Source organism: Mastomys coucha, unplaced genomic scaffold (assembly GCF_008632895.1).
Source record: "Mastomys coucha isolate ucsf_1 unplaced genomic scaffold, UCSF_Mcou_1 pScaffold20, whole genome shotgun sequence".
NCBI lineage: Eukaryota > Metazoa > Chordata > Mammalia > Rodentia > Muridae > Mastomys > Mastomys coucha.
The window spans coordinates 58,284,859-58,298,429 of NW_022196903.1; the positions used below are offsets into that span (position 1 = coordinate 58,284,859).

At 35.7% G+C, this 13,571-nt stretch overlaps 1 protein-coding gene across 3 annotated transcripts in view; it reads left to right on the top strand.

Annotated features, from left to right (window-relative positions):
- The window catches only part of Grid2 (glutamate ionotropic receptor delta type subunit 2), a 1,405,618-nt gene that overhangs the window by 792,836 nt on the left and 599,211 nt on the right, over positions 1 to 13,571 (top strand). For all 3 annotated transcript variants that reach the window (XM_031382072.1, XM_031382070.1, XM_031382071.1), the window contains 2 exons: positions 5,064 to 5,117; positions 12,668 to 12,841. In XM_031382072.1, the coding sequence (XP_031237932.1) occupies positions 5,064 to 5,117; positions 12,668 to 12,841 (228 nt within the window). The remainder of the gene's footprint in view (positions 1 to 5,063; positions 5,118 to 12,667; positions 12,842 to 13,571) is intronic.

Below are 13,571 nucleotides of genomic sequence, written 5' to 3' on the forward strand. Positions count from 1 at the left end.
AAAAAAAAAAAAATTGTATAGTTTTTTAGTTGCTGTGTCAAAAACAAAACAAAACAAGAACAAAAATTTGACAAAAACTACTTAATGTAGGAGGGTATATTTTTGATATAGTGTTTAAGAAGCAGCCCAGTCCACTTTGACAGAGAAGCCAGAGTGGAAGGAGTATGGCAGCCAATGAGGATGTATCAGAAGTCAGGAAGCAGAAATGCAAAGGGTGTGTGTAAGGGGCGGGGTGTTGCTGAAGCCTGGTGCCTCCAGAAGCCAGAAGGGGCATCAGATCCCCTTGGTCTGGGATTAACGGCATTTGTGAGCTACAACGTTAGTGCTCACTGGCAGTATATACTCTTAATTTCTATACTGCCTCTCTAGACCTTCCATTATGTATTTAGATAAGTATAGCTTTATATTTATTTTTAAAGCATCAAATCCCTTAGTGGAGGCATAAAATTCTGTTTCCCCAGCCCATGGCATGGTGCTGTGTGTATTCATGGCAGGTCTTTCCAGCTAAGTTTAACCTTTTGGGAAACAACCACATAGATATACCTGAAGTGTGTCTCCATGGTAATTCTAAATCCATTCAAGTTAATAATGAGAATGTATTATTGGAGAAAAAAAAATTCTTTCTTAAATGAACTGTGTCATAACTATAGAAATAAATATAAAGAATTTAGAAATTCTAGGATGCCCCAAAATAATTAAAATACTAATGTCTTAAATGCAGAATTTGGTTCCTCAACTCGGCAGTGCCACTAGTTTGATGCACCATTACTGAAATTTAAGCATTATTACCTGAAAATGGAATAATATTACTAAAAGTATTTAAATTATCAGATAAACCAGTGTCGATATCCAGAGGTCATTTGTCGCTCCTTTGCAACACTTAGCTCCACAGTTGCTTGTTTGTAAATGTGTCTTCCTTCAGAATGAGCACTGTCATCTGGGGATGCTAATCTGTGAAAAGATAGCACTGTTACCTGGCTTCTCCTTTAATTCACTGGTGGGTTTCAGCCTCTATGATAGGCCCCCTGTGCCTTCTACTATAATTCAGGTCTTCATCCTTCCAGTTCCTAAAGAACAGGCTGTTGAACTCCACCGTGTTTTTACGTCCCTTTCCAAACTATCTTTCTGTGTTTCTAATCAGTTTAAAATGCTGCCTTCTTTCAGTAACATTCAGCTAAAAAAAAAAAAAAATCCAAGAATCCACGTGATCTTATTATTAATTCATGAACAAATTAACTTTGGCCTCAAGGAATCCGATTCCTCTTTTAGTGGATATTTCTCCAGATAACTTTTGGTATATGTTATAGTTTGTTTTTTAAGTGCTTCTTTGAAATATGGTGCTTCAGTACTTCATGGATTAATATGTATAAATATTCTTTATTATATGATGAAAGGGACAGGGCATCTCTGCCTTTTCATTACTAAGTATCATTCTAATAGAAATTGATTACTTTCTACGAAGAAAAATGCACTTGTAGAAGGAAATCTCAAATATTTAATATCCATTAAAATGTTCAGCATTCAACCTATAATTTTCAGATCAAGTCTTTATCAAGTCACAGAAGCTTCAGTTATATTAGTAATTATGTTAATTAAAATTTAAGGTTGTAAAAAGGTACATAGCAGGTATTAGTATCAATGTTTTACTTTGGACAAGAGATGCTAAATTGCTATAAAAAGTAGACACAAATGTAATGTCCCATATTATCTCAGTATGACAGCAGGAAATGTGGAGAAAAGTTATTTTCTGTGCAAGAGACAGTGTGATTTTCAAAGTATTCCTAGGCATGACACAGTGTCCACGGGTTCCAAGGTATAGCAAGCAAGCACAAGCAAGTGGTCAGAAACACACAGACAGGCATTAGTATGCGGGCACAGGCACACAGGTTTGGAAGTGTCCTGCACCAGTTCTGCTCACATTATCTGGGCTGGAATCAGAGATATGGCTTTGAAGGAAAGATATGGAACTGATGATTTTAAAACAGCCTCAAAGAGAAGTAGTAGAGGACTTGCCAACTTAAAAGTTAGAAAGAGAAGTTAAAAGACACCGTCTTCCTTAGCACATGAGACATATGGATGGAATAATCAGACATACTCAGAGGGTCTCATAGCTGCCCACCTATGGCAAAGAGGTCTCAGCTAATGTGAAAAGGAACTCATTATTTATCTGCAGTAAATGCTAACAACTTTTTCCTTGTTCCAAATTTATACTGCTAAAATGATTTTGTATTGTAATACTCCTGGAGGGGATTGGAGATTACAGCAGAGTACTTCTCTACTATTTGTGAGGAACATGGACTACATCATGGTCAGGGATGGTATTCTTGCATCCTGATTTGAGGTAAAGTGGTTTTATAATGGTCTGAGATGAAATGCTTGTATCATGTTCAGGGAAGAGACATGTTCTGGGATGAGACATGATCTGGGATGAGATCGTTCCCTCATGGTCTGGGGGAAACTTGCATCATGGTCTGAAATGCTATAGTTGCCTTTCTTCTGTTTCGTGTTTTCTTTATTTCAAACCATGGTGTAAAATATTACTTTCACATTATTCACTGACTATTTATACTGTCATTTAGTAGTCTCTTAGTCCTGCAATAAAATAATTTTTTAACAATATTTATATACAATGTAGAGTTCTCCTCCTTGGATTTTCTTAACCTTTCCACATGGCACAGATTATTGGAAGAAGGGCAATTTTACCTTAATTACTTTTTCTATTTTGCCACTGATATTTAAAAGTGCTTTCAGTCTGTAGTACTTGTGGTTTGGCCTTAATATCTTCCTAACCCATATTTTAGTTTAAGGTTTTCCCCCATCTGACAAGCATTTTGCCATTTTATACTAAGATAGATTTTTCTAACACCTAAATGTTGTGTTTATCTCTTTTTAAATTTTGATGGAATTTCAACTTATTACTTATTTTCTATTTTTTTCATTGTTACTAAATCATTGATATGTATCTATAAATATTAATGAAGAAAACTAAAAATTAAAAAAATCTTTGCTATTACTGCTATAAAGTTAAAAGTACTTTTTCTATAGTTAAAACTGGACATTGTTCTATGCGATATCCTCCATAAAAATTTTTACCTAGGAGCTGGGGAGATGCATCAATGGTTAAGAGCACTGACTGCTCTTCCAGAGGTCCTAAGTTCAATCCCCAGCAACCACATAGTGGCTTACTACCATCTGTAATGGGATCTGATGCCCTCTTCTGGGGTGTCTGAAGAAAGCAACAGTGTTGAGTACACATAAAATAAATAAATCTTTAATTTTTTGAAATTTCACCTGTAAGTGATTATGTATATATATCCTAAAAACAATAATGATAAACTTGAAAATAACAAAAGAAGCCTTCATTTTTCAATATTCATAATTTGTATTAGTCAGCAAGTTCAGGGGTTCAGATGACAAATTGAAAGATAATATATTGAAATAGTATGATATATCAATATTAAAAATAAGTGAAAAAATTATATATTTGAATTCGAAAGAATATCAAACAGTATAACAAATGTGAATACAATTGCATTTCTTCCTATTCAATACACCTCTGAAGCAATGTTTCTCTAGAGGACAAAGAAGAACTCCCAAGTCCAGTTCACACGTTGAAGCATCCTCGGTAGTTCATGGAAAATATCTACACTTGAGACAAAGTCTATTCTATAAATACTACCACTAAAAATATAGTAATAATTTATTACACAGCAGCCTCACTAATTATATGCTCTTCACATTAGCTGCAAGAACATGTCTTAGAAAATGTGCAATAAGAATGTGTACAGTGTGCCCAATGGAGGAATTAGAGAAAGGACTGAAAGGGCTGAAGGAGTTTGCAACCCCATAGGAAGAATGACAATATCAACCAAACAGACCTCCCAGGGTCTAAACCACCAACCAAGGTGTACACATGGAGAGACCCATGACTCCAACTGCATATATAGTAGAGGATGGCCTTGTCAGGCATCAATGGGAGAAGAGGCCCATGATCCTGTCAAGGTTCAATGCCCTACTCTAAGGAAATGCAAGGGAGGGGAAGTGGGAGTCGGGGCATACCCTCATAGAAGCAGGAAGAGGAGGGATTGGATAGGGGGTTTCTGGAGGGGGGAATCGGGAAAGGGGATAACATTTAAAATGTAAATAAATAAAATATCTAATAAAAAAGTAAAAAAAAAAAGAATGTGTACAACGGAAACCTTGTTGCAAAAGCAGCACACACGAGCACACACACACACACACACACACACACATACACAATCATATACAAACATAAAGACACATAAACACACACATGTACACACACAGAGAGACTGAGAGATACACACATATATAAGTTCAGATAAGCTTAATTTTGGCCTAAGCCAAATATTCAAAGTTGGTCAGTCAAAATTACTACTCCACTAGGCATGGTGGTCCACATCCTGAATCTCATCACTTGAGGAACAAAGACAAAATCTATGTGAGTTCAAGGCCAGGTCTATATCATGTGCTCAAAAAGTTGTTACTTAATGTATGGTTTATTCATTTGTATGTTTTAGATATAACATATTGTGAATGCAATATAAATTGCTTTTTCTATTTTACAGTTTAATTTTAGCACTGAATATTTCAAATTCATGCAACAAAACCATTTTTCATGATAGAGTGCAGTCAAAACAGTAATACACACACTGAGATGATAAAAAAATTAAGTTGTGATTGAATGAGATTATGATACTACTTAGATATCTATTACATATATAATAGCACTGAAGTTTGTTAGAACTAGGAATATGAGATTTGAAATCTGCTAAGTCTAAAAACTTGATTGTTTGAATGTTTTTCCTTTTTAGACTTACATTTTTCTATACTTGATGACTGCTGTTTTCAAGCTTTCTTTAGTGTGTCTCCAGTGTCTGCCAGCCAGCACTGCTGTATCTACACTGCTTTGCTGATAGCATCCCATGTGTAACTGACCCAAGACTTTTCTAGCAGGGCTTTGTCCACTAATGGAGTGGATCAGTTTAGAGTGGCTCCATCTTCATGATTAATGCTGATGACTTGCTTGTTTTCTCTTCTAGGTGGTGGAGACTAACCTGGTTGCTTTTGACTGTCACTGGATCATCATAAATGAGGTAAAGCCTACAACACCTCTCCTATCAACAACCACTTTTCACACATGGACCCTCCAAAGGGCCTTACCTCTTAGAGGGAGCAGAAAAGGAAGCAAAGGCTCAGTGTACTGCATGAATGATCTCTAATAAAAATAGAAAAAAAGTTTTTATTTGAATTAGATGAGTGGAGAAAGTCTTCCCACTGAGCGTCTGCCTTTTAGCTTTCCTAGTTGTGCGCACTGCCTACTTAAGAGACATCATCTGTATGAAAAGTTCAGTTCTTCTTTGTAACCATTGTGAATCTCCCAGGGGAGAGTCTGTGTTCCATTTGTATTTTAATGTCTTTTTATAAAAATTTTCATATCTGTCTCCCTACTCGAGGATTTAATGGTTCAGCATATGAACATGAATCAACAAAGAGCAAGGTTTTTTCCCCCTCACAAAGAAATACAACTGTTTTAAAAGTCCAAAGACTGTCAAATCCCTTTAGATTCTTTTCCTAACACTTTGCAAAGGTAATACAAAAGATTCAGAGTGTGTTGCAATCTAAGAACGTTATTTCCTTAGTATTTGCTAGTCAACTTCAGCAAAGACAGCAACAGACCAGATGTGGACAAATAGGGGACAGCACCTTGCAGCATGTTATGACCTCGGAATGAGATGTTGTCCAACTCTGCCGACAATTTATAAATAGTGAATTACTTAGGTACCAATACTATTCTTGGAATTATAGAGGCATTTATAAGAGTCCAGAGCAGAGAAAGGATATGTACTGAGCATAGCCAGAAGACTAGATCTGGCCAGGAAAGAAGAGAGAGGAAGAGAGGAGAAGAAGGAGAGGAAAAGAGTGAAAGGGGGAACGGAAAGAGAGACAGAGAGAGACTGAGAAAGAGACAGACAAAGACAGATGGACAGAAGCAAGATAGAGTTTGAGAAATAGCCGGTTTGAAAAGGGGAATGAGTAGCTGCAGGAAAGGAAGGCAGTGGGCTGGAGGGAATTTAAGGTAAGAAGAAGATGAGAAAAGCTAAGATACTAGCATGGACTTTGAAATGAACAAGTCCTTTTGAGGCTGAGGGAGCCTGGAGACCAGCATGCACTTCAGTATGCTAATGGGCACAACAGATAACCATGTGTCCCTTCTTCTAGTAATAAGGGAAATGGCTCCATTTGGTAGAGGAAAACTGGATTGGCAAGTTCCTGGGGGACACTGAGTTATCTGACCACCAGAAATCCTCCTATAGTCCAGGGCTACCTTTTGGACTTAACACTTACAACCTTTGTGTATGGTACATGTATATTCTGCCTTGAGGTTTATTAGAAAAATCAATAAGGTTTTATCCTAACCAAGCCTGAGGAATGACTCAAAAGCTGCCACCACAGTGCCATCTTTTCCTGTTACACTTTGCTATCTCTTCCTGTCATGACTATGAAAGTGGCAAGGGTGTGTGTGTGTGTGTGTGTGTGTGTGTGTGTGTGTGTGTGTGCGTGCGTGCGTGTCTGAGGATCTGTAGAAGATAAATGCTTTTCCTCTCTAAATGGAAAAGTAAAATACAAATGTTTCTCCTATATAGGCTTCAGTCTTTTTGGCTCATAGTAAAGAAACTGAAGCCATATCTCCATCTTCTGGGAGTGCCAATCTTAGGCTATATAGTTTGTCACTACTTTCCTTATACATTTTCCTTGAGATTCCTGCAGGCAGTGTGGGTGCACTGATCTCTTGCAGTGACCTTCTGATCATGCCTATGCGTTTCCATTGAAGTGATTATGCATCAGACTAGAAAGAAAGCAACACTGAAAAGAATTAAAAGAGCTTTCAGAAACTTTCAGATAGGCGTTTTTGTTTTTCTAAAAGAAAACTAAAGTTTGAAGATATTAAATAGTCTACCAAGTATTTAAAATGTTAGTAAGAGTAAATAATGGAATTATAACAGTAGCCTTAGCATTGAAAAGTGACAGTTGCTTTTGACTTTTTATTTTTGAGTTATACTTTTGAAATCTCCATTGTCTTAAGTTTAATTATTTTGTAGATTTCTTTTTGTGTGTAAATAAGGAATCCTGGTTTTCATCTCACACAAAACTTCTTTTAAAAGACCACATAGGTTTGCTGCTTCAGATCAGACAGGGAGCTTCTACATTTGTATCCACAAAGCAGGCTAGAAAGAAAAAGGAGCCTTCTTGCTTCCTTGTGGGTGATTAAATAAATACACTCTTTTAACTGGAAGATCATTTTCTATCTTTTGCTGAGACTGCAAAAGGAACCTTTGCATTATTTCTTTTCCCATCTTCAATGTGTCTCCTATAGTGATACTTGAATCCTGAAAGCAAACGTGAGTAAAACAACAAAAACAGAATGGACGGGTGTTTCCCCCACTATTTAAGGTCAGCTAGAACATCAGAGGAGAGGTCCCCTTCATAGTCTTCATACTATAAGTTATGTTATACACAAGTAGTAGAGTAAACCAACATGTATTTCCTTGATAATATCTTAGCTACAATGTTACAAAAGAAACTATGCAACAAACAAAGCAATTTAACATGTCAACCACTCATTCAATGTTAGCACTATGAAAGGTGATTTTAAAAAAGCTCAACTCTTTTCTCAACCTGGAGACTTTGCTGTGAATGCTTCCAAGGATAGCTTCATCATCACTGGCTTGAAACCTTTAGTGTGTTTTACTGGTCATAACTTATCAGTCCTTGATGGACATGCTATTTCTCTCTAGCATTAAATACTGTTTAGAACAAAAATAAAATGTCCACAGCCCATTTACATCAGCTATTGCTTTAATCTGAACCAAACAGAAGCACAAAGAATGAACATGTTTACAAGAAAAAGTATTATCAGCCAGTCTATCCAAGATCGGCTCTCTCTGTCCAGTTCCACTCAGCCACCTCATTCTCTTGAAGGCTACTTCAGGAAATTTTAACCACATCCTTTTCTCTCATGTTTGTTTGTTTGTTTTTCCCTTTCTATGATTATTATAAAACTTAATAGAAGAATGATGATTATTCCTATTTCAATAATTGGGAAAACCATGGATTTTTCAAATTTGTTAAAAAGCTGCATATCTCTCAGAGAAACAATAAAACCCTCATAGACATGTTAAATGCCCATTTGGCTGAACATGAAGAAAGTGATTTTGTCTACTTCACTTTGCATAACTATAGTTTAGTAGCTAATTTTAAAATGAGTTACAAAAATTTATTTAATCTTATTGCACCAATAGTTTTATAGAGAGGGATTATAAATCAAAGTTGACATCATGCATTATGGCATAAGTTGTAGAAACTGGAAAACAATATATTTTGTTTTAATTTGCATCAAGTACACTGTCCTAATGAGAGGCTGTACAGCTCACAGGGAGCAATCAATCAAGTTAGGCCTTGGTGATTGTGGTTCCAGTCTTCCCATGCTCAGTGGGTCTGTCTCACCACCGACTTCTGTATCAGTAGTAGCATCCCTTTATGGCCCTAAAACAAATGACTTGGTACTTTATTTGTTTTACAAAAGCCAAAACTTAGATAGGAAGCTCATCTGGTTCAGTAGCAATGCTTCTAACTCCTGAGTTCCTGGTGATGCTAACTCTGACCTTCAATGCCTTGTGTCATTCCAATGACTTAAGACAAGTTTGAAGTCATTATTCTCTGTGAGTCTGTGGAAGAAGCTTTTAGTTTGGGGATTTAGATTCTCATTTTGAAATTTCAAATCATAGACATTTAGTAGATATTTTTCATTTTCTTAGTTTACTGATTAATTTATCTTTATGTTAATAATCAATCAAGAAGAAAATTATCATTCTGTTCCCATTTCTCCTTATTTTATTTCTGATTCCAATATAGTATTTGCAAAATTAGTTTGTGAAGTTACTGTTGAATTTTCTTGAAATGTCACAGGGTCAACATCCACAGCATGAAGAACACAAACATATCAGAAAAACATTTTTTAAAACTGCAGCATAGCAGGCTACAACATCTCATTGCTGATATTTGCTAGGTCAGGATTATTTATCATTTTCAAAGCATTATAAGCATCTAATACTAAATTTTTAGCTACTGATTCTTTAGGAGGATGGTTTAGTAAATCCCTATGATTGGTTTATGCAATAAAATTTCAGTTTCCCAATACTTAACTTCCTGTGATCCAGGAACTTCTTTAGATGCAAAGAAATGAAACAAAGAGAAAGAGGGAACACAGGAGAAAAAGGAACAACAAACTTTTATTTCTGAAATAAAATACTTCAGGGTATCAACTGATTCAATAGATCTTGAAAGTCTTTTTGTACTCCCATTTTCTCTTTATTTCAACCTGAAGTTGACCTACTTCAGGATTTCAAGAATGACTGAATTCTTCTTTTTTTTTTTTTCAGGACAGGGTTTCTCTGTATGGCCCTGGCTATCCTGGGACTCACTCTGTAGACCAGGCTAGCCTTGAACTCAGAAATCCACCTGCCTCTGCCTCCCAAGTGCTGGGATTAAAGGCATGTGCCAGCACTGCCCAGCAAATGACTGAATTCTGAATTATTTTTTGGGGACAGAGTGTGTTTTTGTTTTCTTAGCAGATAATTTGTGTTTTCCCTCATTGGCCTTTACATAGTTCAGAGTCCAGTCTACATTAAGCTATTAATGCAAGTTGAATGTATACTTGGATATATTAATTCATTTTCAACTAATTTATGGTTATTAGTAATTACTCTTTGGGAAAGAGTGTTGTGCATTGTTTTGAAAGAAGTAAAATTAAAAAGTCAGCTATGATAGACAAGCTTGTTTTTATTATAATATTAATACCGTATTCTTAAATAGATACAAATGAAGACTCCAAAGACAATGTTAGAATTCTGATTCTTCATAATCTTTAAAAACCTGGATATTTCAGTATCCCTTTATAGAAATTAATTAGTATGTTTAGTAGTGCTGGAGTCTCAAATAGCATTCTTTTTTTTTTGTAAAGTTTAGTTTTTCTTGGAATTGCTTTCAAAATCATAAGCTATAAACATTACTTCTAAAACTAGCAAAGTAGACCCTGATTGCACAAGGGTTTGCTATGTTAATACAACCATTTACTTAGGAAGTTTTTTCTGTTTTGAAAGTATTTCTCTTTTAGATTAACTGATCAGCTGTCATTGAATATGTTTATGACTTTGTGTGTGTGTATATGACAAGTGTGTGCACACTTGGTGCATACCTTTTAGAGAGCAAAATCATATGCCTGTCAATACAAAGCCAGTCCCGATCAGGCTGCCCAACCACCTTCAATAAGTCTGGAGATCAAGTGTCAAAACAAAAATTGCAAGTAAAATTTTTGAGACAGACTGTTCATTTCCCTCAGAACGGCAGGTTCTTTTCTCCCAGAAAATTACTTTCATTTTCCCTTCTCAAATAATAACAGACAAAATATATTCTATTCAAGTTGGCATTACTTCAGATTTACTTCAAGGTATATAACTGAGAACTCCATCTTATGGAACTTTTGAGTTATAATCAGCCCTTTCTGCGTTTGGTGACAAACGTGTGAGAGGTTTTGTCCTAGGGTAGGTCTCGGGACAGAAGACCTTATTCCTTTAGAGCTACCAGTCACTAAACGTGGATGGGATGTGTAATTACTATCTTCGTTGCCATCATTCTTAAATATTAATCAACATGATTTCATTAAGGCAATATGGCTTCTTATATAATTAGCTCACACCATTTTTTCTTTTATTTTTTCATGGTATTTCCAAAATCTTCCATGAATAAAAATAATCCGAATGAAGAGCCTTGAGTCTCCTTGTTTTTTTTTTTTATTTATAAAGTGTTAATAAACAGTGATTCAATGTCATTTTTTAAAACAAATGGTAAAGCCCGATAAATGAGCTAGCATTTTGCCTGATACAAGGTTAGCCATTTGTTATCTACAGATTTTGACTTTAATATGCCAGCTTATAGTTCATCACCTTGTGAGGATCAGATGGAGATGGTAGTGTTTGATAAATTTGGATAAATAGTTATTTAGTTAGGAAAGAAGAATCCCCTATTAACATAAAAATAAATCAGTGTGTTTTCTACCATCTTGTGGGTGAAAATCCCTGGCTGTACAATGTAGTATTTTAAAACACTGAAAGATATTGAGTAGCAAAGTTGATATTAATTCACTTTAAAAGATTTCAGATGAATATCAGATATTAAAATAGAATTGACTGGACACTGTTTAATTCTGCTTTGTGAGCAGGTAATGGAAAATTCAAAGTACTAGGCTTTTGCCAGACAAAGTTTAGGTGGCCAGTGAAATGACACAGACTAAGAGGAAAAGACTGGCATTTAAGCTGCTGAAAGCCATTGTTTATGGTGCATTAAGGATTAATCGCCCAGAACTTCCTGATGTTACTGTGGATACAGCTGATGGCAGGTGTTATTTTATTTTTAGAGAAACCAATATTTCATAAAGAACATAAAGATCAAGTGAGTTTTCTAGCTATATGAAAAAAGAATGATAATTTATAATGAACATGGTAGAAAAAAGAGAATTAACACTTTCTTGGAGGTCTGCTTCTCTTCATCATACAGGATTGGTTCCTTGGATAGAAACATAGGAATGCACATGGCAGCTCATAATGTCCCATCCCAAATCATTTATTTTCATTGCATAAAAATCAATTTGCACCAATAATCTGTTCATTGCAAAAAAGCTTTAATGACTTAAAAGGTTTCAAATGGACACGATGGAGCACAAGCTGCTTCAGGAAAGACTGCTGGGAAACTAAAACTTAGGTTTGTCACTTTTGTACTAATACCAAGTAAAACAGATGTGTATCCATGAGACACTGCTATTTTTGCATTATTTCTATGTCTGTTATTGACCCTAAACTTCGAACCTAATTTTAGAGTAGGTGAAGGGAGTAGAGAATGAATTTCTTAGAGTTTGGCAAGCATGCATACACAAAGTCAGTATCACTTACATAGTGCTATATTCCATTGGCATGGTTCATGCTAATCAACAAACCTCCTAACATTTATGTAATGACCATGGGGAAAGTTAACTCTTTCATCAGTAGTTATTGAGAACCAACTCCTTCCAATAAGAAACATATATGGATATCAGTAAGAAAATATTAGAAGATAGTGTCTCCTTTGCTTTCCTTTACTTTGTTTAAAACCCTCAATTTTCATCACTAAGGACAATAAGGATGCATTTTACATCACATTTTCCTTCCTTGGTACAAAAAATATATTGAAAGCTATTAATGAATCATAAATTGTAATTGATCTTGATTTGTGAACTTTCATTATTTTTCTTTTTTTTATTTTCACCATAATTAGTTATTAAATTACTATTAATAAAGCATCTTTAAGCCACAGGTTTCATGTAGACATGTTGAGCCATCAAGTTATATAATATAAAGCAATAGAAAGTAAGTATGAGTAAATTCACCATTTTGATGAATACACATAAGTTTCATTGAATACTAGCTAAATGAAGCAGATTTGTTAGAATGTGTTAGATTTCTTTGTTCCTCCTAATAACTGGTCAACAATTCTTTTGTATTTCTGCTACTATATTTAAGAACTGCTAATTCTTCTTCTTCTTATATTTCAGGAAATAAATGATGTGGATGTTCAGGAACTTGTCAGAAGGTCCATTGGAAGGTTAACAATTATTCGGCAGACATTTCCAGTCCCCCAGAATATAAGTCAGCGCTGTTTCCGTGGCAACCATCGAATTTCTTCAACACTGTGCGATCCGAAGGATCCCTTTGCACAGAATATGGAGGTGGGTCTTAAAGGGTGGGGTATATCTTCTGTGGTGCATCTTTGGGGGACTGGGATGAAATCTCTGAGTGACACTAGAATGAGGTGGCATACATTACTATCCTGGGGCACATTCCATCCTCTGACATCTAAGCGCCTTTGGCAGGAAGTGCGAAGAGCCTTTGTCTTTGATCCCTTTGATCCTATTGTAGAAAAAAATGCCTACTTTCTTAATAAAAATACAATAAGTGAATCTTCCTTCCTTCTAAGCAAACAAGCAGATACAGGGCATATCCTGGAGTGGGACAGCAGTTGACACACCCAAGGCTGCACTTCAAAGTATTTTGTGAACAGAATTGCTTGAATTATGTGACATAAAAGGCAGAGATATTTATTCCCTTTTAAAAGGATTTCTAGATTGAAGAACATTAACTCTTTCTCTAAAAAAAGAAAAGAAATGAAGGCATATTTAAAATTCAGAATGTGCTGTGGTGCTGTTTGCCCATACCCAACTCACACAAAGGGCAGTGGCACCCTCACCATTACAGAAAGGATTTCAAATTAAACACAAAGTTCTGAATAGGAGACTGGAGAGCTCCAAGTTTACAAAGCTTACTCAGAAGCCTGTCTTTAGACACTACTTGGAGCCTACTTCCTTCCCTTTCCTTCCCTTTCCTTCCCTTTCCTTCCCTTTCCTTCCCTTTCCTTCCCTTCCCTTCCCTTCCCTTTCCTTTCCTTCCCTTTCCTTCCCT